At 42.3% G+C, this 22,801-nt stretch overlaps 1 protein-coding gene across 1 annotated transcript in view; it reads left to right on the top strand.

The window, feature by feature from the left end:
• Positions 1 to 22,801, top strand: part of LOC122676751 — a 97,784-nt gene that overhangs the window by 31,634 nt on the left and 43,349 nt on the right. Inside the window, exon 7 of the mRNA XM_043876334.1 lies at positions 2,302 to 2,371. Within this exon, the coding sequence (XP_043732269.1) occupies positions 2,302 to 2,371 (70 nt within the window). The remainder of the gene's footprint in view (positions 1 to 2,301; positions 2,372 to 22,801) is intronic.

Below are 22,801 nucleotides of genomic sequence, written 5' to 3'. Positions count from 1 at the left end.
CTGGTATATGCACAATAAAAAGGTATAATAGAAGAAATTATACATGATAGAAATTCTATACTGAATAATCCAGTAATCAGAGTTATCCTTCAAAAATGTAAATATGATTTCCTTAATTAAAGTAACTCTTTAGACAAATTGATGACAAGCATGTGTCAAAGTTTAATTTCAAACTTGCTATAAATGAAGAGGCCTCTGAAAAAGCCAATTTAAAGACTCATTCTTGGTAGAGATATTTTATATAAAATTTAATTGCAGACAATAAGACTATTAGGCTCCTCATAAGGTTAGGTAGATGGGTGAAGGATAATTCCTTTTCCAGAAGAAATTCTTAATTTCATTAAAATATACCAGGATATTGTTCAAACATTATTAGGAATGGCATATATTTCTCAAAAAGGGTTATACTTTATATCTTATAAAATCCAGGTTTGGTGCAATTTTCTTTCTCATGCCAGTTCTCTGTTTGTGACCTCAAATTGCTTCCCGTACTACTCAGGATAAAATCTCGATCCTTATAAGACCTCATACAGTCTGATGTCATTTCATACTACTTGACTTCTTCCTTCATGTTTCTTGAATGTGCTCACCATGTTGCCGCCTCAGAGCTTTTTGTCTCGGCTGTTCCCTCTGCCTGGAATACGTGTATCCTACACAAGCTCACAGCTTGCCCCTCACTTCTTTCATGTCTCTGCTGAAATGTGACATCTTTTAGAATCACAACCCTCCCAAATGCAAACTGGTGTGGTCACTATGGAGAGCAGTATGGAAGTTCCTTAAAAAACAAAATAGAGTTAACATATGATCCAAGATCCCACTTCTGGGCATATATCTAGACAAAGCTATAATCCAAAAAGATTATAGTTTTCAGCATTTCACTGTGACACTCTTTAGAATAGCCAAGACATAAGAACAACCTAAATGTCCATCAAGAGAGGAATGGATAAAGAAGATGTGATACCTATATGCAATGGAATATTACTCAGCCATAAAAAGAATGAAATAATGCCATTTGCAGTAACATGGATGCTAGAAATGATCATACTAAGTAAGTTAGACAGAAAAAAATGTCATTATGGTATTGCATTTATATGGAATCTAAAATAAATGATTCAAATGAACTTATTTATAAATCAGAAACAGATTCACAGACATAGAAAACAAACATGGTTACCAAAGGAGAAAGGGGGCAGAATGGGATAATTATGAATTTGGGATTAACATATACTTACTATTACATGTAAAGTAAACAACAAGGTCCTGTTGTATAGCACAAGGAACTATACTCAATTATCTCATAATAACCTATAAGAGAAAAGAATCTGAAAAAGAATTGAATTACTGAATTACTTTGTTGTCTACCTGTAACTGATACAGCACTGTAGAAAAACTCTACTTCAATTAAAAAAGATAGGAAAATAATCACAACCCTTCCAAGTTCCATTCCTTCTCGGTCACTCTCCATCTCCTGCTCTATTTATAGTCTAAATGTCACTGTCTGGCATTTAGATACAACATCTATTTACTGTTTGTTACCCATTCTTTCCAGTTCCCACCGGAGCATGTGTCAATTCCATGAAGTTAGGGACTTTGTTTTATTCATTACTATATTCCCAGGGCCTAGATCGGGACCTGGCTTGCAGCACATGTTATGGGCTGAACTACGTCCCTCTAAATTCACAAGTTAAAGTCAACCCTGAAGTACTTCAGAATGTGGCCATATTTGGAGATAGGGTTCTTAAAGAGATAATCAAGTTAAAATGAGCTCATTAGAGAGGGCCTTAATCCAATGTGACTGGTATCCTTGTAAGAATGGGAAATTTAGACATGGGCATGTACAGAGGGAAGGTGATGTGGAGACAGAGGGAGGAGACAGCCATATACAAGCCCAGGGGAGAGGTCTGGACCACATCCCTGATTCAGAGCCCTCTGAAGGAATGAACTCTACTAATACCTTGATGTCAGACTTGCAGCCTCCAGAACTCTGAAAAAAGTTAATTTCTGTTGTTTAAGCCACCCAGTCTATAGTACTTTATTAACTATAGCTCTAGCAAACTAATAAAGCACATGCACTTAATAAGTATCTGTTAAATGGAATAAATAAATGGTATAGAATATTTTTGTAAGGATAAAAGGTAGTGATATTGTTGAATACTTACCCAAAAAGGAACATAGATGATGATTTCTCAACAGAAACTTAAATTTGGCAAGGAAACAAGACATTGATTTGATGGGAGGGTAAGGATGCCTCAGCCTCTGTATATCTACTGGAAGGTTGAACCTGCGTCTTCTACTTGGCAGGATTCTTTACCACTGAGCCGTCTGGGAAGTCTGACAAAAACAGATCAGCCGATACACTGACGTCTTGGAGGTAATTTTATCACTCAGAAGTTTGAGAATACAATGCACTTGGACTTGGGGCTTAACTATCACCAACAAAGAGGAGAACACATGGGTACATGATGGTGATCTGAATGTTACAGGAAGTGACTCTGTCATCCTGGGGTTTGATGTCAAGGATATTGGTTATTATCAGACATATTCACTGGACTTAGGAAAATCAGACTGAAAACTCTGAAGGGAAAAGATAGGTATTAGTTTCATCAAAAACACCAACTGGGAAGAAACACAGGCTGGTCTAAATAACATCACTCTGATATTGCTCTTACACATGACTTCAGTGAGGATGTACTGAGGATCTCAGATAAAAGATCCACAATATGGCATATTCATAAAATGTGGAGGGAGGGACACAGGGCTAAGACTGAATAAAAGAGTGGCATAAATCAATGTGACCAGTCTTAGGAAACCTGCAGACAAGGATATACCAAGACTCTCCAAAATGCTAAGGACAGTAACATGTCAATTTTGATTTAATGTGTTAGAGACACGAAACAAGGAATGTTTCTGACAAAGAAAAAGCAGAACTGCTTAAGTCCTATTTTGTTTTCATACTCATTACCCAGAAAAATAATTTCAAAATTGGAAAACCTAAACAAGCAATTTAAAAAAGGAATTCCAAGCCACTCTAGGTCAGGGTAACAAATGAAGAATTCATTGCTTTTAGTGAGATCAAACTCCAGACCTGAAAGAACAGTGTCCCTGAGTCCTGAGAAGATGTGCAGGTAGAATGCCAAAAAGTTATCATTCATTTCTTAGGAATCATGGAGGCTAACAAAATGAAGACATTTAGAGATACACAATGCATCGATTTTCCAAAAAAACAGAAAAGATAATTTCTAAAAAGTATGAATGATTGAGCTGCCATAGATTTTTGTTATTAAATATAATGTTAAACAGATGGTTTGTAAATGCTGAAAAAAGGAAATGGAAGTCACCAGTTGTTATCTGCTGTTGTTATTTGAAGTTCCATGCATTTTCGTGGCATCCATGTCACTAAAAAGAATTCATGCCAAATCAAGCTTGTTTGTTTTTGGAAAAATTACCAGTTGGTGGCTGGGGGGAGCATCTGAGACATACTTGATATTAATATTATTAAGGTATTTGTTGCAAATGATATCCATTTAAACTTACTCCAACTAATAAAAATAAATGAAAAAAAAAAAAAAATAAACTGCCTACCGGTCAGTCATTCCCTCATCCACAGCAAGACCTGAGATGAACTTACAATCTTCCTCTGCAGAAGCTGTTTTTCTTTATGTCCTACTAGAGGGACCACTGAGCTGCCAGTCTTCTAAGATGGAGTCCTCTTAGTGATCCTTGATGCTTTGCTTCTTTCTCTGCACTGGATTATTGTGACAAAGACATCTTTCTCTCATGGCTCTGGCTCTGGATCATATTCTAGGCTGTTACCTGAGTTCTCAAAATGCAAACCTGCTTGTGCTTACAACTTTGCTGGTTTTTGATGTCCACAGGATAAAGCCCCAGCACCTACAGAAAACACGTCATTTTCTGCTCCTAGCTTTCTGAGAAAAATAGCTACCTTTCAAAGCACTGCATACAGCCCTTGATTTTGCTATATTGAACATTTATTCTCATTTCAACATGTATGTGCATGCTAACTTGCTTCAGGTGTGTCTGACCCTGGGAGACCCCATGAACTATAGTCTACCAGGCTCCTCTGTTCATGGGATTCTCCAAGCAAGAATACTGGAGTGGATTGCCATGCCCCCCTCCAGGGAATCTTCTCTATCCAGGGATCAAACCTGTGTCTCCTATGTCTCCTGCATTGGCAAACATGTCCTTTACCAACAGTGCCACCAGGGAAGCCCCTTATTTCAACCCACTATACTTTTAATTCCTTGCCCTTACAGTGTTAATCTTTCTGTTTACTATGTCTGACTTCCTTTTCTGCCTGGCATACTCCTACTCGTACTTGAAAGCTGGCCATTGTCACCTGCTTCCCCCAGGCAACCAGAAGTTCATTTTCTAAGTAATAGCTGACTTTTTAATTCCCCCAGAGTTTGTATTTTGTTTTTCCCCAGCAAAGTTTTTTTTTCTATTCCTTTTTTTTTCCATTTATTTTTATTAGTTGGAGGCTAATTACTTCACGATATTCTAGTGGTTTTTGCCATACATTGACATGAATCAGCCATGGATTTACATGTATTCCCCATCCCGACCCCCCCTCCCACCTCCCTCTCCACCTGATTCCTCTGGGTCTTCCCAGTGCACCAGCCCTGAGCACTTGTCTCATGCATCCAGCCTGGGCTGGTGATCTGTTTCACCCTAGATAATATACATGTTTCGATGCTGTTCTCTCACAACATCCCACCCTCACCTTCTCCCACAGAGTCCAAAAGTCTGTTCTGTACATCTGTGTCTATTTTTCTGTTTTGCATATAGGGTTATCATTACCATCTTTCTAAATTCCATATATATGCGTTAGTATACTGTATTGGTCTTTATCTTTCTGGCTTACTTCACTCTGTATGATGGGCTCCAGTTTCATCCATCTCATTAGAACTGATTCAAATGAATTCTTTTTATTGGCTGAGTAATATTCCATGGTGTATATGTACCACAGCTTCCTTATCCATTCATCTGCTGATGGGCATCTAGGTTGCTTCCATGTCCTGGCTATTATAAACAGTGCTGCGATGAACATTGGGGTGCACGTGTCTCTTTCAGATCTGGTTTCCTCGGTGTGTATGCCCAGAAGTGGGATTGCTGGGTCATATGGCAGTTCTAATTCCAGTTTTTTAAAGAAATCTCCACACTGTTCTCCATAGCAGCTGTACTAGTTTGCATTCCCACCAACAGTGTAAGAGGGTTCCCTTTTCTCCACAGCCTCTCCAGCATTTATTGCTTGTAGACTTTTGGATAGCAGCCATCCTGACTGGCGTGTAATGGTACCTCATTGTGTTTTTGATTTGCATTTCTCTGATAATGAGTGATGTGGAGCATCTTTTCATGTGTTTGTTAGCCATCTGTATGTCTTCTTTGGAGAAATGTCTGTTTAGTTCTTTGTCCCATTTTTTGATTGGGTCATTTATTTTTCTGGAATTGAGCTGCAGGAGTTGCTTGTATATTTTTGAGATTAATCCTTTGTCTGTTTCTTCGTTTGCTATTATTTTCTCCCAATCTGACGGCTGTCTTTTCACCTTGCTTATAGTTTCCTTTGTTGTGCAAAAGCTTTTAAGTTTCATTAGGTCCCATTCGTTTATTTTTGCTTTTATTTCCAATATTCTGGGAGGTGGGTCATAGAGGATCCTGCTGTGATTTATGTCGGAGAGTGTTTTGCCCATGTTCTCCTCTAGGAGTTTTATAGTTTCTGGTCTTACATTTAGATCTTTAATCCATTTTGAGTTTATTTTTGTGTATGGTGTTAGAAAGTGTTCTAGTTTCATTCTTTTGCAAGTGGTTGACCAGTTTTCCCAGCACCACTTGTTAAAGAGGTTGTCTTTTTTCCATTGTATATCCTTGCCTCCTTTGTCGAAGATAAGGTGTCCGTAGGTTCGTGGATTTATCTCTGGGCTTTCTATTCTGTTCCATTGATCTATATTTCTGTCTTTGTGCCAGTACCATACTGTCTTGATGACTTTGTAGTATAGTATAGTGGCTTTGTAGTAGAGTCTGAAGTCAGGCAGGTTGATTCCTCCAGTTCCATTCTTCTTTCTCAAGATTATTTTGGCTATTCCAGGTTTTTTGTATTTCCATACAAATTGTGAGATTATTTGTTCTAGATCTGTGAAAAATACCATTGGTAGCTTGATAGGGATTGCATTGAATCTATAGATTGCTTTGGGTAGTATAGTCATTTTGACAATATTGATTCTTCCAATCCATGAACACGGTATATTTCTCCATCTGTTTGTGTCCTCTTTGATTTCTTTCATCAGTGTTTTACAGTTTTCTATGTATAGATCTTTTGTTTCTTTAGGTAGATATACTCCTAAGTATTTTATTCTTTTTCTTGCAATGGTGAATGGTTTTGTTTCCTTAATTTCTCTTTCTGTTTTCTCATTGTTAGTGTATATGAATGCAAGGGATTTCTGTGTGTTAATTTTATATCCTGCAACTTTACTATATTCGTTGATAAGCTCTAGTAATTTTCTGGTAGAGTCTTTAGGGTTTTCTATGTGGAGGATCATGTCATCTGCAAACAGTGAGAGTTTCACTTCTTCTTTTCCTATCTGGATTCCTTTTACTTCTTTTTCTGCTCTGATTGCTGTGCCCAAAATTTCCAACACTATGTTGAATAGTAGTGGTGAGAGTGGGCACCCTTGTCTTGTTCCTGGTTTCAGGGGAAATGCTTTCAATTTTTCACCATTGAGGGTGATGCTTGCTGTGGGTTTGTCATATATAGCTTTTATTATGTTGAGGTATGTTCCTTCTATGCCTGCTTTCTGGAGAGTTTTAATCACAAATGGATGTTGAATTTTGTCAAAGGCTTTCTCTGCATCTATTGAGATAATCATGTGGTTTTTATCTTTCAATTTGTTAATGTGGTGTATTACATTGATTGATTTGCAGATATTAGAGAATCCTTTCATTTCTGGGATAAAGCCCACTTGGTCATGATGTATGATTTTTTTAATATGTTGTTGGATTCTGTTTGCTAGAATTTTGTTAAGGATTTTTGCATCTATGTTCATCAGTGATATTGGCCTGTAGTTTTCTTTTTTTGTGGCATCTTTGTCTGGTTTTGGAATTAGGGTGATGGTGGCCTCATAGAATGTGTTTGGAAGTTTACCTTCTTCTGCAATTTTCTGGAAGAGTTTGAGTAAGATAGGTGTTAGCTCTTGTCTAAATTTTTGGTAGAATTCAGCTGTGAAGCCATCTGGTCCTGGGCTTTTATTTCCTGGGAGATTTCTGATTACAGTCTCAATTTCCTTGCTTGTGATGGGTCTGTTAAGATCTTCTATTTCTTTGTGGCTCAGTTTTGAAAAGTTATGCTTTTCTAAGAATTTGTGCATTTCTTCCAAGTTGTCTATTTTATTGGCATAGAGCTGCTGGTAGTAGTCTCTTATGATCCTTTGTATTTCAGTGTTGCATGTTGTGATCTCTCCATTTTCATTTCTGATTTTGTTAATTTGGTTCTTCTCCCTTTGTTTCTTAATGAGTCTTGCTAACGGTTTGCCAATTTTGTTTATTTTTTCAACAAACCAGCTTTTAGCTTTGTTGATCTTTGCTATGGTCTCTTTAGTTTCTTTTGCATTTATTTCTGCCCTAATTTTAAAGATTTCTTTCCTTCTCCTAAGCCTGGGGTTCGCAATACTCATATCAGAGTTTGTATTTTATTACTGGAATCTTAGAGGGAAAACCTGAGCTTTTTGAGTGAAACTGTGTGTGTCTAAGTCTTAGTAGAGGGAGGTGGGAACACAAGACGCTCTCCCCTATCCCCTGCCCTGTTTCCACATGGTGACAGGTGGCAGGTTGACCGTCCACTCACGAAGTTCACCTGACCAGAGTCACAGCGGGATTGACTCCTATCTTCCTTCTTTCCTGATGGGAACCTCCTGCCGCCCAAAGCGGTGGGGCTGGTTCCTGGGTGGCCTCTCAACTCTACGTTTATCCCCGCCCAGTTCCTGGCTCCCACCACGCAGTGTCTGACTTGTCACTGGTGCAGTGCTTAGTCATTCACCTGAAGTAACTGATTGACTTCTCAGGTCACCCTGACAGAAAGGTAAATCTCACGCTCTCCTGAAGGGCAGAGCCCCACCTCAGGCTGGGGTCCAGCTGGTTCCGGAGGCTGAGCCCTGCCTCTAGGGGGTCTCTTCAGCCACTCCTCACATCCTTCTCCACTCTCTTTGCCAGCCACTCTCCCGTCAGCCTCTTTATCCTGTTTTCTGTGATCCCACATCTTTCCTCTCTCCACAAACTTGAAAGCATAGTCAATTCTTGCAGCCTATGCATTCTGAGTATTCACTTATCTCTTCATTTGCTTGAATTAGCTTTCTACCCCATCTTCTTTCTTAAACCTCTTCCAGGTCACTAATAAAACCGGCCACTCATCTAAGGATTTTTTTTTTTTTTTTTTGATCTCCATATTTCTCATTCTGTCTAGAGCATGAGACACCACTTATACCAAACCTTGAAAATTTAATTTTCCTTCTCTGATCTCTATATCCTGGACCTTGACAAGCTATGATCACAAAAATAACCTTTTATATGCAAATAATCATGACTCCCTTGAAAGAAGTTAAGTGTTTCACTGAATTTTCTTTCTCAACATCTTTGGAGATGTCCAGAGAATTCTTTCATGTTTCATATATTTTACTCTGATTGTCACAGGTCATACTAAGGGGCCAGCCCAAATATGACATTTTCCCTGCACGTCCTTCTTGTCATTTCAAGTTGGGTTGTCCCAGGTCGCTCCTGCTCTCTGAACCCTATTTTCTTGTCTCACTGCCAGTGACCTTGGTCAGACCCCAGCCTCCTGGGCACTGATGTCCTTTGCTGGTTACCCTCTCATTTTCTTACTTATCCTTGGGGAAAGGACGCTCCCTTCCCTTAACTGCACCTCTCTAAAACATGGAGCTGATCCTTCAGTTATTACTAACCATGACTTATCTTGAAGCCTAAATGCAGGTCAAAGCCTGACCTCAGGAACCCTCACTGGGTTCGCACCTCAGAATTCCTTGTCCCATAAATGAGGGATCCTCCTGAAATTCACACCTTTCTGCCTCCCGTTTATTTATTTATTAAAATGCGTCTTCATCTGCCTCCTTTTTTAGCATTTCTGCTTTCCATTTTCTAAAAGAGAGGTTCTTTCCTGGCTTCTTTTACGTCTCTGTCTTTTAGTTCTTCTATCTCAATACTTCAAGTATAAACTCTGTGTAGCTCATTAAATGAGCTTTCCTGGCAGCTCAGCAGTAAAGAATCTACCTGTAATGCAGGAGATATGGGTCAGTCCCTGGGTTGGGAAGATCCCCTGGAGGAGGGCATGGCTACCCACTCTAGTTTCTTGCCTGGAGAAGCCCATGGACAGAGGAGCCTGGTGGGCTACAGTCCAAAGGGTCACAAAGAGTCGGACATGACTGAAGTGACAGCACAGGCGCAGACAGCTGATTAAATATAATCAGGGACCTTCTCCCTGACCTCCAGATACATATGCCAAGGTGTTTACTTGAAATGTCCACCCAAACATCTCATAGGCTCCCCTTTTTTTTTTTTTCCCCCATAGGCTCCTTTAATGCAATATTTTTGAGTTACTCCTTTCAGGCATAGATAGCTGTAGCAAAAATCATCTGTTCTGGGGCTTTCAAAACTATGTTGCAGAAAAAAATATATATTTATGTATATATACTATACGCACATTTTTGAAAATTTACCTCTAAACGCAAACCAATGAGAATCCCTCTCCCTTCGCCATGCTTCCTACTCTTAATTGATCCCAGGGTGGGAGCTATTACACCATGGCCATGCACATGGCTGGGTACCCTAGATGCAGGCTCTGACCACTGTCCCCTGCCAACTTGCTCTTTCTGCCTTTGTCCACAACTCCCAGGGACTGTGGACCTTCAGGCTACAGGATCCATTGCCTAAAAGTGTTCTGACAAAAAATGGGATAGCTGTGGTCAAGGTTACTGTAAAGAAAATGCTTGCATTAAGTGGAAGGTTTTTCACTAAATCACCTTTAGGATCCTCACCAGCTCTAAGAATCAGTGATTTTATAGGATAAAATGTTTAATGTTTTCTTATATGGCTATATTCCCTTGATTTACCTGAAAGTCTTTGTCATTTATATATGTGTTCCAGACTGATGTTAAATTTTCTTTATGGATTTGTTTGAAATAAATGGGTCGTTACTTGCAGCTTGGATAGTTTTCGGCTTACATGGATTATCCTGGCTTTGCTATTTGTTTTGGCAGAGAAAAACTCCTGATTAGCACTCTGGCAGCAGCTGTGGGTTTTTTCGCATTGTATTCCCTCTCCTCCACTGAAATAGCGTTTTGAACTAGTTACACAGCAGCCTCTGACCTCTCAGCCTTCTTGGAGTTGAGTGTGACAGAAACTTCCAGTGCGTCCTTAGGGAGGTACAGTTTGTCCTCCTTCTTTGCTTTTCCCTTTCTCTGATGGCTGCAAGGCAGATATGATGGCATGGCTCCTTGGGCTATAGAGCGAATGCAATACTCTAGGACTGGATGAGTGACATCTTAGAAGAAGCCTGGGTGTCCATGTAGGGAGCTCCTATGAGAGGAAACCAGTTTGCAAGAGGAAAAACTTCAACCTTGTTTAAGCCACTATTAGTATCTTCATCTTATCAACCAATTAAAATCCTATCCTAAAAAGTAAAACATTTCTGTCTTTGCTTTTTAATCTTACAGTTAAAACCTCATCTCCTGTATATCAAGGTGGTAGTTGCTGTTTGTGTGTGTGTTAGTTGTCCAGTCATACCCGACTCTGCAACCTCATGGATATAGCTGCTAGATTCCTCTTCTCTGGAATTCTCCAGGCAAGAATACTCGAGTGGGTTGCCATTTTCTTCTCCAGGGGATTTTCCTGACCCAGGGATGGAACCAAGGCCTCATGCATTGCAGGCAGATTCTTTACCAACTGAGCCTCCAGGGACTCATAATTGCTGTTTAGATATGTAAATAAATAGAGCTGTATATTGGAAGTGTATATTGAGAGGACTTCCCTGGTAGCTCAGCTGGTAAAGAATCCGCCTGCAATTCAGGAGACCCTGGTTTGATTCCTGGGTGGGGAAGATCTGCTGGAGAAGGGATAGGCTACCCACTCCAGTATTCTTGGGCTTCCTTGGTGGTTCAGCTGGTAAAGAATCCGCCTTCAATGTGGGAGACCTGAATTCAATCCCTGGGTTGGAAAGATCTGCTGGAGAAGGGAACAGCTACCCTCTGCAGTTTTCTGGCCTGGAGAATTCCATGGACTATATAGTCTATGGGCTTGTAAAGAGTCCGACACAACTAAGCAACTTTCATTCATTTCATATTGAAAGTAGGCTTCCCAGATGGTGCTAGTATAAAGAATCTGTCTGTCAATGCAGGAGACACAGGTTCGATCCCTAGGTTGGTAAGATCTCCTGGAGGAGGAAATGGCAACCAATTCCGGTATTGTTGCTTGGAAAATTCCATGGAAAGAGGAGCTTGGCGGGCTAAAATCCATGGGGTTGCCAAGAGTCAGACCCAACCGAGCACAGCATACAGCATTGAAAGTAGATTAGCTTGATGGACCCTGGAGTCTGGGCAAAGATTACCAAGTGAAGGAGTTGAGCATGGGGATAAGGAGAGAGGAAAAGGGAACAAGCACTTACTGATCATCTACTATACACAGAGTACCATGCTTTGCATAGGACATCTCATGTCATCCCTGACTTAAGTATTGTTATTCCCACTTTGTATCTGAGGAAACTGAGACTTAGCAGGAGTATTTGGCTACTAACCAGTAAGGACAGAACTTGAGTTTAGCCACAGACCTGATCTCAAAGCCTGGAGTCTCTCTGCTGGGGGAGGAAGTGGCGTGAGCATTATGGATGTGATGAAATCTAGAGTGGGAACATCATGGGGAATCATCTGGGAGTCTTATTTATATGAAGGCCTCTTGGGGAAAATGCTACGAGTGACTTCTGACTCAAAGATGGACCTTAGGATGCTATACTCCCTCTAACAGGAAACTTGCTTTAAGTTTGGAGATTCAAGATATTAAACTCTGTCCTTAGGTTCTGATTCATGTTTCATGGAGAGGGGGCACCTTTAAATTTAATGTAGGCTGATGAGTTTCAAGTATTCTCAAGCATTTCTTTGCGACCCCATGGACTGTAGCTCACCAGGCTCCTCTGTCCACAGAATTTTTCAGGCAAGAATACTGAAGTGTATTGCTATTTCCTCTTCCAGGGGATCTTCCCAACCCAGGGATCTAACCCGTGTTTTCTGCATCGGCAGGCACATTCTTTACCACTGCACCACCTAATAGTCACCCTAAATCCTGGTGGAGGGAGAACCCCTCCTGCAATTGTCTCTATTGGCAGCCTCATTCCCGGAGAATAGTGTCACCATGTGGTAAACGAGAGAATAGCAACATCTGAGAAAAACAGCCTACCTCAGTTTGCTAGAGACTTTGGGAACTGTTGGGGAGAGGAGGCGACCTGGAAGTGAAAATAGCGTAGACCAGCCTTGTTTTCCCAGGATAGTATTGAAGAGGGGTCAGGGTAGCCTGGGAAAGTAAGGATTATGTTGGGATGATTACTTTGGCCTTTGTGTGTGTGCTCAGTCGTGTCTGATTCTTTGTGATCCCTTTGTGACTGTAGCCCTTCAGACTCCTCCGTTCATGGAATTTCCCAGGCAAGAATATGGGAGTGGGTTGCCATTTCCTACTCCAGGGGATCTTCCTGAACTGAACCAGGGATTGAACCTGCATCTCTTGCCTCTTCTGAATGGGCAGGCAGCTTCTTTATCACTGTGCCACGTGGGAAGTCTTTCAGTTCAGTTCAGTTCAGTCACTCAGTCATGTCCGACTCTTTGCGACCCCATGGACCGCGGCACGCCAGGCCTCCCTGTCTATAACCAACTCCCGGAGTTTACTCAAACTCATGTTCATCGAGTCGGTGATGCCATCCAGCCATCTCATCCTCTGTCGTCCCCTTCTCCTCCTGCCCACAATCCCTCCCAGCATCAGGGTCTTTTCAAATGAGTCAACTCTTCACATGAGGTGGCCAAAGTATTGGAGTTTCAGCTTCAGCACCAGTCCTTCCAATGAACACCCAGGACTGATCTCCTTTAGGATGGACTGGTTGGATCTCCTTGCAGTCCAAGGGACTCTCAAGAGTCTTCTCCAACACCACATTTCAAAAGCATCAATTCTTCAGCACTCAGCTTTCTTCACAGTCCAACTCTCACATCCATACATGACCACTGGAAAAACCATAGCCTTGACCAGACGGACCTTTGTTGGCAAAGTAGTGTCTCTGCTTTTTAATATGCTATCTAGGTTGGTCATAACTTTCCTTCCAAGGAGTAAGCATCTTTTAATTTCATGGCTGGAATCACCACCTGCAGTGATTTTGGACAACCGAAATATCTTGAGTTGATTCTCCTTGGGTGAGACCCATGGACCATAACCAACATTCTCCAGTGGCTCAGGAAGCTTAGGGGAGATTTGCCTTGAGCTAAGGGAGTAGAGAGGGCTTCCCTGGTGGCTCAGTCAGTGAAGAACCTGCCTGCAAAGCAGGAGACCCAGGTTCAGTCCCTGGGTCTGTTCAATCCTTGGGTTGGGAGAAGGAAACAGCGACCCACTCCAGTATTCTTGTCTGGGAAATCCCATGGACAGAGGAGCCTGGTGCGCTATATGGGGTCACAAAGAGTCGGACACAATTTAGTGACTAAACCACCACCACCCAGGGGAGTAGAGAGGGCAGAGGTGAAGAAGGAAACTGCACTCGAGCTTTGGGTTCCAGGAGGCACAGTCCCTGGCTGCACTAGAAATGCATGCTCAGTGGCAGCTCCATCCCCGTGGTACCCATGGCCTGGCTTACAACCCTGAAAAACGTCCCTAGATTGGAGGTAGAGATTAAAGAATTATTCTTCACTGAGTGTACTGAGGCTATCTAGAAGACTGAAACCATAATATGGTGTCACCGGATCATTTGGGCCTTTTGCCTGCATTATCTCCACTAACTGCCCATTTTCTGATAACGACAATGAAAAATATGTTTTGTATTATGTACCTTTATACAAATTTATTTTAAAAAACCGACTTCGAATATATGACCCAACCCCAAGCTGTGTACTTTCCACACACGTAGCTTCAAGGCCAGTCCTTTAGCTCCCTTTTAAAGTAGATTGCTACCACTAAACCCCTTCTCTATGGAAATTCAGAAGCTGTCAGGAAGGCTTACATATGATGCTGGAAGAGGAATAATTTCAATAGTGGATGAAAAAATAATAACCTTAGAGAGAATTTCAGGGGTTTCTTGACTTCAGGCCCTTCTTGATCTGGCCTCAGGCTGGTACCCCAGAGATCTGGGGACCTGCCTGAGTGGAGGCTGTAAGAGGACTGTGGCTTCCAAGCCCCTCCATAAAAGGAAGGGAGCAGACATGCCTGATGCAGGATCGCAGCATCATCATAAGAGGAAACTGTCCAAATAGGGGCAAGGGGATCACAAGAATTATGAGGAGATGGAGGGATTAAGGAAGAGAACGTGCATCCGGATCTTATTCCACGAGCTCTCCTATTTTCACCACTGCATTGCCATTGGATCCCAAGGTACTGTATACACACCAGCATCTCAAATTTCAAGGTTGATTTAGTTCAGCTAAGGGCTTCCATCAATAGAAACTTTTAAGAGGATAGAATAGTTCTAAATATCACTTTTAGGTTTTTCTACAGGAAAGCCTTGCTGGAATTTATTAGAGAATAAGTTAATAATTATCTGTAATTTCCTAGGCAGAAAACAAATAATTCAGGTTCAATGAAATTTTGCCCAACTAGACACCATCTCCTTAAATAAGAGTTTGTTGTTTGCTGATAAGGGGGTTATTGCTATTTTCCTAAGTGATAAAGAAACATCCTGGGAAACAGAAATGTTATCAAGCCATTAGGGGCTTAGAACCCTAAGTTACTGGCAAAGTCTTGATGCTCTAGAATTTGGGACATTCCAGGTTCTGGATGTACTGGGAGTCTGAATTTTGGAAGTCGATTTTAAACAGTGTTGATGATACAGAGACAGATACACACCATTCAAACTTAGTAAAAAGAGGGATTATTCTCCCTCTACCTAGCTGGTTTAGGGACCAGTACTGCTTGATATGGCTTCCCAGGTAGCCTGCCAATGCAGGAGATATAAGAGACTCGGGTTTGATCCCTGGGTCGGGAAGATCCCCTGGAGGATGGCATGGCAACCCATTCCAGCATTCCTGCCTGGAGAATCCCATGGACAGAGGAGCCTGGTGGGCTATGGTCCGTAGGGTTGCTCAGAGTTGTATGTGACTAAAGTGACTTGGCAGTCACACACGCACTGCTTGATATATCTTGTACATGAAATCATGTAACAGCTAATATTTACTACATGTGTGCTATGTGCTAAGAACTTGTTGTTCAGTCACTAAGTCATGTCCAATTCTTTTGTGATCCCATGTGGAGCCTGCCAGGCTCCTCTATTCATGGATTCTCCAGGCAAGAATATTAGATTGAGTTGCCATTTGCTTCTCTGGGGGATCTTTCTGACCCAGCAATCGAACCTGCATCTAAGAACTACCCAAAATGCAAAGTTAAGTATGTAAAAGCTGTGAGAAGCAGCTCATTGAGAAGCATGCAGCTGGCCAGTGGAAGAGCCAAGACTAGACCTCGGGTCTGACTCCAAAACCCATCACACGCTCAGCTGGCAATCACAGACATTTTCTGCATGTCTTTTGCAGTTCCCTAACCATTTCTGTCTCTGTCTTCTCCTTAATAAGAATAATGTTAGAATCAAGAGAGAAAAAGTACTATTTTGTTTCTGGAATAGCCCTGACCCAGAGCAAAATGAGTAACAAAGAAATAACACTTAGAGAAAAAAGCACTGGACAGAGAACAGCTATTGGGGACACCTGGGGGCCCATTTTTAACTTCAAAGGGGCAGTTCTGTGGGGCTTCTCTTGCTGCCCTGGCCTTTAAGCTTTCCGTGTCCTGTGACTTGACTTGGCATCTGATGAAGCTTAGTATTTACAATGGAAATGAAGTCAAGGGCCTGGTCACAGATGTTCCTTTTTGCCTTGAAGGAAGATAAACATGTCATTTAATAGACCTGAACGTGTGTATTGGATTCTTCAGAGGGTAAGCATATGGATGCTCCCCGCTCCCTCCAGACAGACCTTGTTCATCTAAAGCCTTGCTCGCAGTTTTCATTAATTACAGGTGATAGCCTTTCCTAGCCCTGCTGAAGGGTAGGTGCCAGTGTTCCTTAGCTTGATGTTTCTACTAGTCCAGGACCAGGGGTCAGACCTGACCATGGGCTGGATATCAAGAAGCCATCTTGCTCTGGTGGGCTTGCTGTCTTCTAGAGAAGGCAGGGTGTATATGTGCCTGAGGTCTCTTTCATCCTCCGCCAGCTATGTGGCCTATCTGTGGATTGGACCTCAGGATCTTGCTCTAAAATCTAACATACCAATGGGAAACATCATTCCTCTCCCTTTCAGACTCTGAGCCACTCCATCCATCAGATCGAACCCCTTTGGACTCTGAGATTGACTTGAAGAATGACTCCAAGGCACGTGATTTGGATGACTAACCACTCTTCCCTTGTATGGTCATCTCAGTAATTTAACTCTTTTGTGTTCTTTCCTTGCCTCTCTTTCTTCTCATTTATTGCCCCATTATAATAATTGTCTGACCAGCCTTTTATTTCAAACTTGCAGGACTCACTCATTCATCACATGTTTTTGAGAGTGTCATTTTCTTTATTCATTTATTAAATATTTATTTTAATTAATTAATTTGTCTGTACCGGGTGCTAGTTGTGACATGAGGGATCTTCATTTTTCATTGCAGCATGCTGGATTGTTAATTGTGGTATGAGGGATCTAGTTCCCCAACCAGGGATCGAACCTGGGTCCCCTGCATTGGGAGCACACATTCTTAGCCACTGGACCACCAGGGAAGTCCCGGGAGCATCACTTTAGATGTGTTACACACTGTGCTCAGCTCTGATGGATCAAAGGTGAACGAGTCGTAGGACCTCGCAGTCTAAGGGAGCAGTTAGATTCCAAAACAGATGATGGCAACACAGTCAGTAAACACATATAGAGAGATGTATGTACGAATAGAAAACAAGAATGGGGTAGATAACTCAACTTATCCATAACACAAGAAGGATTTTAGGTATTAAAGGGTGGGATGGAGACCATGTAAAGGAGATTCCAGGCAGAGAGGAAGCATGAGCAAAGACTTGGACATAAAAATAGCATTTGTACATGAGGAACTAGAAGATTTTTGTTATGCTGAAGAATAAAGATGGATCACGGAATAGTGAAGTTGCAAAGGTAGACAGGGGCCATGTCATGAAGAGCTTCATAAGTAAGGTGACCATGTAATTTTTAAAAACCCAGGCACTTTTGAGAGTGAAAGAAGCCCCAATAATTATTCTAGGATAAAAATTAAAAACAAGACTCAGAAAAACTGGGACATATCATTGCCTCACTTCTGTGGTAGGTAAGGAACTTGGACTTTAAGCCATAGGCAATGGAGGTTTACTGAAGAGTGTTGAGTTGGTGACTCCCTGGCATCCACAGACCAGCCTGTTTCTGGAGGCAGACGTTCCCTCCTACAGCTACCTGGCAGGTCTGGGGTAGGCATGTGACCCAGATTCATGCTTGGGCCTGGGACTTTGAATTCCAAGAGTCAAAAGAGATTGTCTCTACAAGCATGGAGGTGAGCCGAGCTGTGGTCCAGTCACAGGAAGTGGTGCCTAGAGCAGTGTTCTGAGCAGATCGTTTCTATGCCCTCATCTTGGATGTGCCCTCATCAAACCAGTCCATCCTAAAGCAAACCAACCCTGAATACTCACTGGAAGGACTGATGCTGAAGCTGAAGCTTTGATACTTTGGCCACCTGATACAAAGGTGGCCACCTGACTCATTGGAAAAGTCACTGATGCTGGGAAAGATTGAGGGCAGGAGGAGAAAAGGACAACAGAGGATGAGATGGTTGGATGGCATCACCGACTCAATGGACATGAATTCTGGGAGATAGTGGAGGATGGGGATGCCTGGCGTGCTGCACTCCATGAGGTTGCAAAGAGTCGGACACGACTGAACGAATGAACAACAACGGCATCTTGGCTGGGCTTTGCCTCCCTGGATGCATGTCTGTTTTCTGAACCAGGTTCCCTAGGCTGCATTTTTGACCCTCTCTGTCCTCCTTCCAGAACATTCTTTTTCTACTTAGGAAAGCCAGAATCAGTGTCTCTTTTGTGTAACTATGAACCCTTGTTTGCAAAGTGAAGTCACAGGCTCAGGCTTCTTTGGAAGGGGTCACTGGCAGGCGTGCCAAAGATAAAAATGAGGGGGCAAGTGAATGCACTCCCATCACAGGGTGGGGTTGTCTTGTCCTGCTCCGAGGAGAGCTGTTAAGACTGCTCACAATATGCTGAACAGTCGTCTTCTTCCCCAAGCAAAGCGGAAAGAGAATAAGACCTCCCATTAATGTCCTTCTTGGAGCCTTGACTGACCACAGTGGATGACAATGGGGAGAGGTGACCTGAGCTGCCCTCCACCACTGTTGCTGGGCATACTAACAGCCCTGAGCAGGGAGTCTGGTTGAGGACCAAGGGGACGTTTGGCTTGAACTTTTTCAAAACCCACATTCTGCTGGCTGTAAAGAAAAACAACAGCCTTGCAGTCTCCAGGGCCATTCCTGATGTGAGTAGTAAATTCTCTGCAAGAAGAAGGAATGGAAAACCATGTCAGGCAAGTATAAATAAAGATGCCATTTTTATTGCATCTTTCAAGGTTTGTATTAAAAAAAAATCAGGGTATGTGTTCTGAACTTGCCTTAATTAGGAGAGTCGCTGAAGCTGTGTTTCTCATAGATTTCCTTGTGGTTTGTGCATTCCCTTTGTAATCCATTAAATTTTATGGCATTAGCAGGGATTTGAAGCACCTGATTTAATCAATACTTAGTTCTCCTGCGTCAGCACTTTTGCACAGTGCTCTGTATATTAAGCAGTACTTTAGTGCATGATCTGACCTTTGCCTTTACCTCTTAGACTGTGCTTCCTAATTATAACTTCTTCTGTTTGACCATAATATATCTCTAAGGTCAAAGGCTATTAATAGCACTTGTAAATTCTCCCCAAAGGATCACCAAAAAAAAAAAAAAAAGTTCCAGTATATGGAAATCATGATTGTCCATCTATTTCTAGCTGCACAATTTGAGACATGAGGAAAGTCATTTGATTTCTCTTCACTCACATTTTCCTACTGAAACGCTAGGCCGACAGCCTGTGTTGCTTTTCTCTTTGAGAAACTGCCTTCTAGGGGCAGAAGTCAGGCCTGAGGGGACCCACTTCCTGTTTTCTCTTAGGGCACAGGCTCCTGTCATTGCCCACAGTGCCTGTTAGCCTGGGAATGTTCCTGCCCCTGTGCTGTTGGTCGGTAGATCTACACCCGGGAAGATCTTCAGAGGTTCATCCCTGTGCCTCTGTCCTCTCTCTGAGTCAATGGGAAAGACACTCTAGGTTAACAGATTTGGTAGCTGATAGGCTTCTTTGTTTCCAGAGAAACTTCTCAGAATGAGTCAGATCTGAGAGTTTGATAGGTCACCTTATTCTCAGTAGCTCTGAAGTGAGAAATCTGCCTGTGCGTGTGCCTCCACTCCCACCACGCCTGGGTTTTGAGCAATAATAGTCTCCCTGCTTGTGCTTCCATCTCTTTCCTCTCTGACTTTGGCCCCCCTTCTTGCTTCTAAGCCCAGCCTGATTCTTTCCCTGTGACAGTTCTTGCAAGAGAATCACTTTCCAAAACACAACTCTTCAACCTCTCTCTCTGACTCACTGCTTTTGTCCTGTCTGTCTCATAGAGCACAAGTGTGGAGCTTGACCCGCAGAACCAAAAGCGACTCCTCTCTCTGGGAAAGGGCTTGTTACTCCTCTCCCAGGCCCGCTGGCTCCCCCGCCTCCATCAGTGTGTCCTCCTAGAGACATTCCTCACACTCATACTTGTGGATGCTTACACCCCGGGCTAGAAGCAGGGCATTCACTGTGAGCAACAAGGATTGGGAAGTGGGTGGGGAAAGACCAGCTCTGTGACCTTGAGCAGGTTTTTAACATCTCTAAGCCTTGGATTCTTTATCTCTAAAATATGGACCCTTCAAGAAAATTGGAGATACCAAGGGAAAATTTCGAGCAAAGATGGGGACAATAAAAGACAAAAACACCAAGGTCCTAACAGAAGCAGATGAGAGTAAGAAAAGGCAGCAAGAATACACAGAATTATATTAAAAAGGTCTTAATGACCTGGATAACCAAGATGGTGTGGTCATTCATGTAAGAGTCAGACATCCTGGAGTGTGAAGTCAAGTGGGTCTTAGGAAGCATCATTACAAATGAAGCTAGTGGAGGTGATGGAATTCCAGCTGAGCTATTTCAAATCCTAAAAGATGATGCTGTGAAAGTGCTGCACTCAATATGTCAGCAAATTCGGAAAACTCAGCAGTGGCCACGGGACTGGAGAAGGTCAGTTTTCATTGTAATCCCAAAGAAAGGCAATGCCAAAGAATGTTCAAACTACCAAACAATTATGCTAATTTCACCTGATAGCAAAGTAATACTCAAAATCCTTGAAGCTAGGCTTCAGCAGTACCTGAACTAAGAACTTTCAGATGAAAAGGCAGAAGAATCAGAGATAAATTGCCAACATCTGTTGGATCAGAGCAAAAGCAAAGGAATTCCAGAAAAGCATCTACTTCTTTTTTATTAACTATCCTAAAGCCTTTGACTGTGTGGATCACAATAAACTGTGGAAAATTCTTAAAGAGTTGGGAATACCAGACCACCTTACCTGCCTTCTCAGAATCTGTATGCTCATCAAGAAGCAACAGTTAGAACTGGACATGGAACAAAGGAATGGCTCAAAAGTTGGAAAGTAATATGACAAGGCTGTGTGTTGTCACCCTGCTTGTTTCCCTTACATGCAGAGTACATCATGTGAAATGCCAGGCTGGATGAATCACAAGCTGGAATCGAGATTGCCAGGAGGAATATCAACAACCTCAGATATGCAGATGATATCACTCTAATGGCAGAAATCAAGGAGGAACTGAAGAGCCTCTTGATGAGGGTGAAAGAAGAGAGTGAAAAGGCTGGCTTAAAAGAACATTCAGGAAACTAAGATCATGACATCGAATCCCATCACTTCATGGCAAATAGATGGGGAAAAAGTGGAAATAGTGACAGATTTTATTTTCTTGGGTGCCAAAATCACTACAGGTGGTGACTGAAGCCACAAAATTAAAAGATACTTGCTCCTTGGAAGGCAAGTTATGACAAACCTAGACAGTGTATTATAAAGTAGAGACATCATTTTGCCAATAAAGGTCCATATAGTCAAAGCTATGGTTTTTCTAGTAGTCATGTACAGATGTGAAGTTGGACCATAAAGGAGGCTGAGCACCATAGAATTCAGGCTTTCGAATTGTGGTGCGGTGAAGATTCTTGGACATCAAGGAGATCAAACCAGTAAATCCTAAAGGAATTCAACCCTGAATATTCATTGGAAGGAATGATGCTGAAGCTGAAGCTCCAATACTTTGGCCACCTGATGCGCAGAACTGATTCTTTGGAAAAGACCCTGATGCTGGGAAAGATTGAAAACAAAAAGAGAAGAGGGTGACAGAGGATGAGAGGATGAGATGGTGGGATGGCATCATTGACTCAATGGACATGAGTTTAAGCAAACTCTGGGAGATAGTGAAGGACAGCCATGGTGTGCTGCAACCATGGGGTCAAAAAGAGTTGGATGCAACTTAGCAACTGACCGACAACAGAATCGGGACAATCTGAATATTTTGTTGAGAAGATTTAGTGAAGCAGCATGTGTAAAACACACATCAGTGTCAAGAATTCTGAAGGACCTGAGGTTTTACCCTACTGATAAGTTTTATCCTACTAACAAATTAGCTTGCTGCAGTTTCACAGATGCCAGCAAGAGACATAAGACTCCTGGGTCAGAGATAAATGACTATCACTCACAGCCATAGTGGTAGCTAGAGGGTCAGTGATGATGCTGGTTGCCTGAGCTCTACTTCCCATGAGGCGAAGCCCTGACAGCCAGGTGGAGCCTGCACATGCAGTGGACTTGTTACAGGAAGAAATTTGATCTCAGGGGACTCCAAAGTAAACTTGCTCCTTTGGTCTTGTGGAAACAATCTCTGTGTTGTCCAAGGATATTCGCTATATAAACATCCTTAAAAAGAGAGAACAAAACAAAGGCAGTCAGGGCATCTGTTTGCAAGATCATCAGTAACACAAGAGATCCACTGAGGATTGTTATCCCAAACAGAACATGGCTCGGATGAGTTCATTGAATTCCAAGTGTCCTTACTGTTGATAAGTTACTTAATGTGGTAGCTAGCGTATAATCGTGCCTGCGCCTCAGTCGCTCGGTCATGTCTGACTCTGCAACTCCCTGGACTGTAGGCTGCCAAGTTCCTCTGTCCATGGGATTTCCCAGGCAAGAATACTGGAGTGGGTTGGCGTTTCCTACTCCAGGGGATCTTCCTGACTCAGGGACCAAACTCTAGTCTCCTACACGTCTCCTGCATTCCTTACCGCTGAGCTACCAGGGAAGCCCTGGTGTATATTTACTCAGTAAAGTGGTAGCTATTAAGAGCTGGGTGTCTAGTTGAAAATAATGAGACAGTTTCTGCCGGTGAGTAATTTAATGTGTCTCCAGAAGCTATCTCA

The sequence above is a fragment of the Cervus elaphus genome, chromosome 20 (genome assembly GCF_910594005.1).
Source record: "Cervus elaphus chromosome 20, mCerEla1.1, whole genome shotgun sequence".
Taxonomy (NCBI): domain Eukaryota; kingdom Metazoa; phylum Chordata; class Mammalia; order Artiodactyla; family Cervidae; genus Cervus; species Cervus elaphus.
Note: the sequence above shows the minus strand (reverse complement) of the source record. Positions and strands in the feature narration are given on the sequence as shown.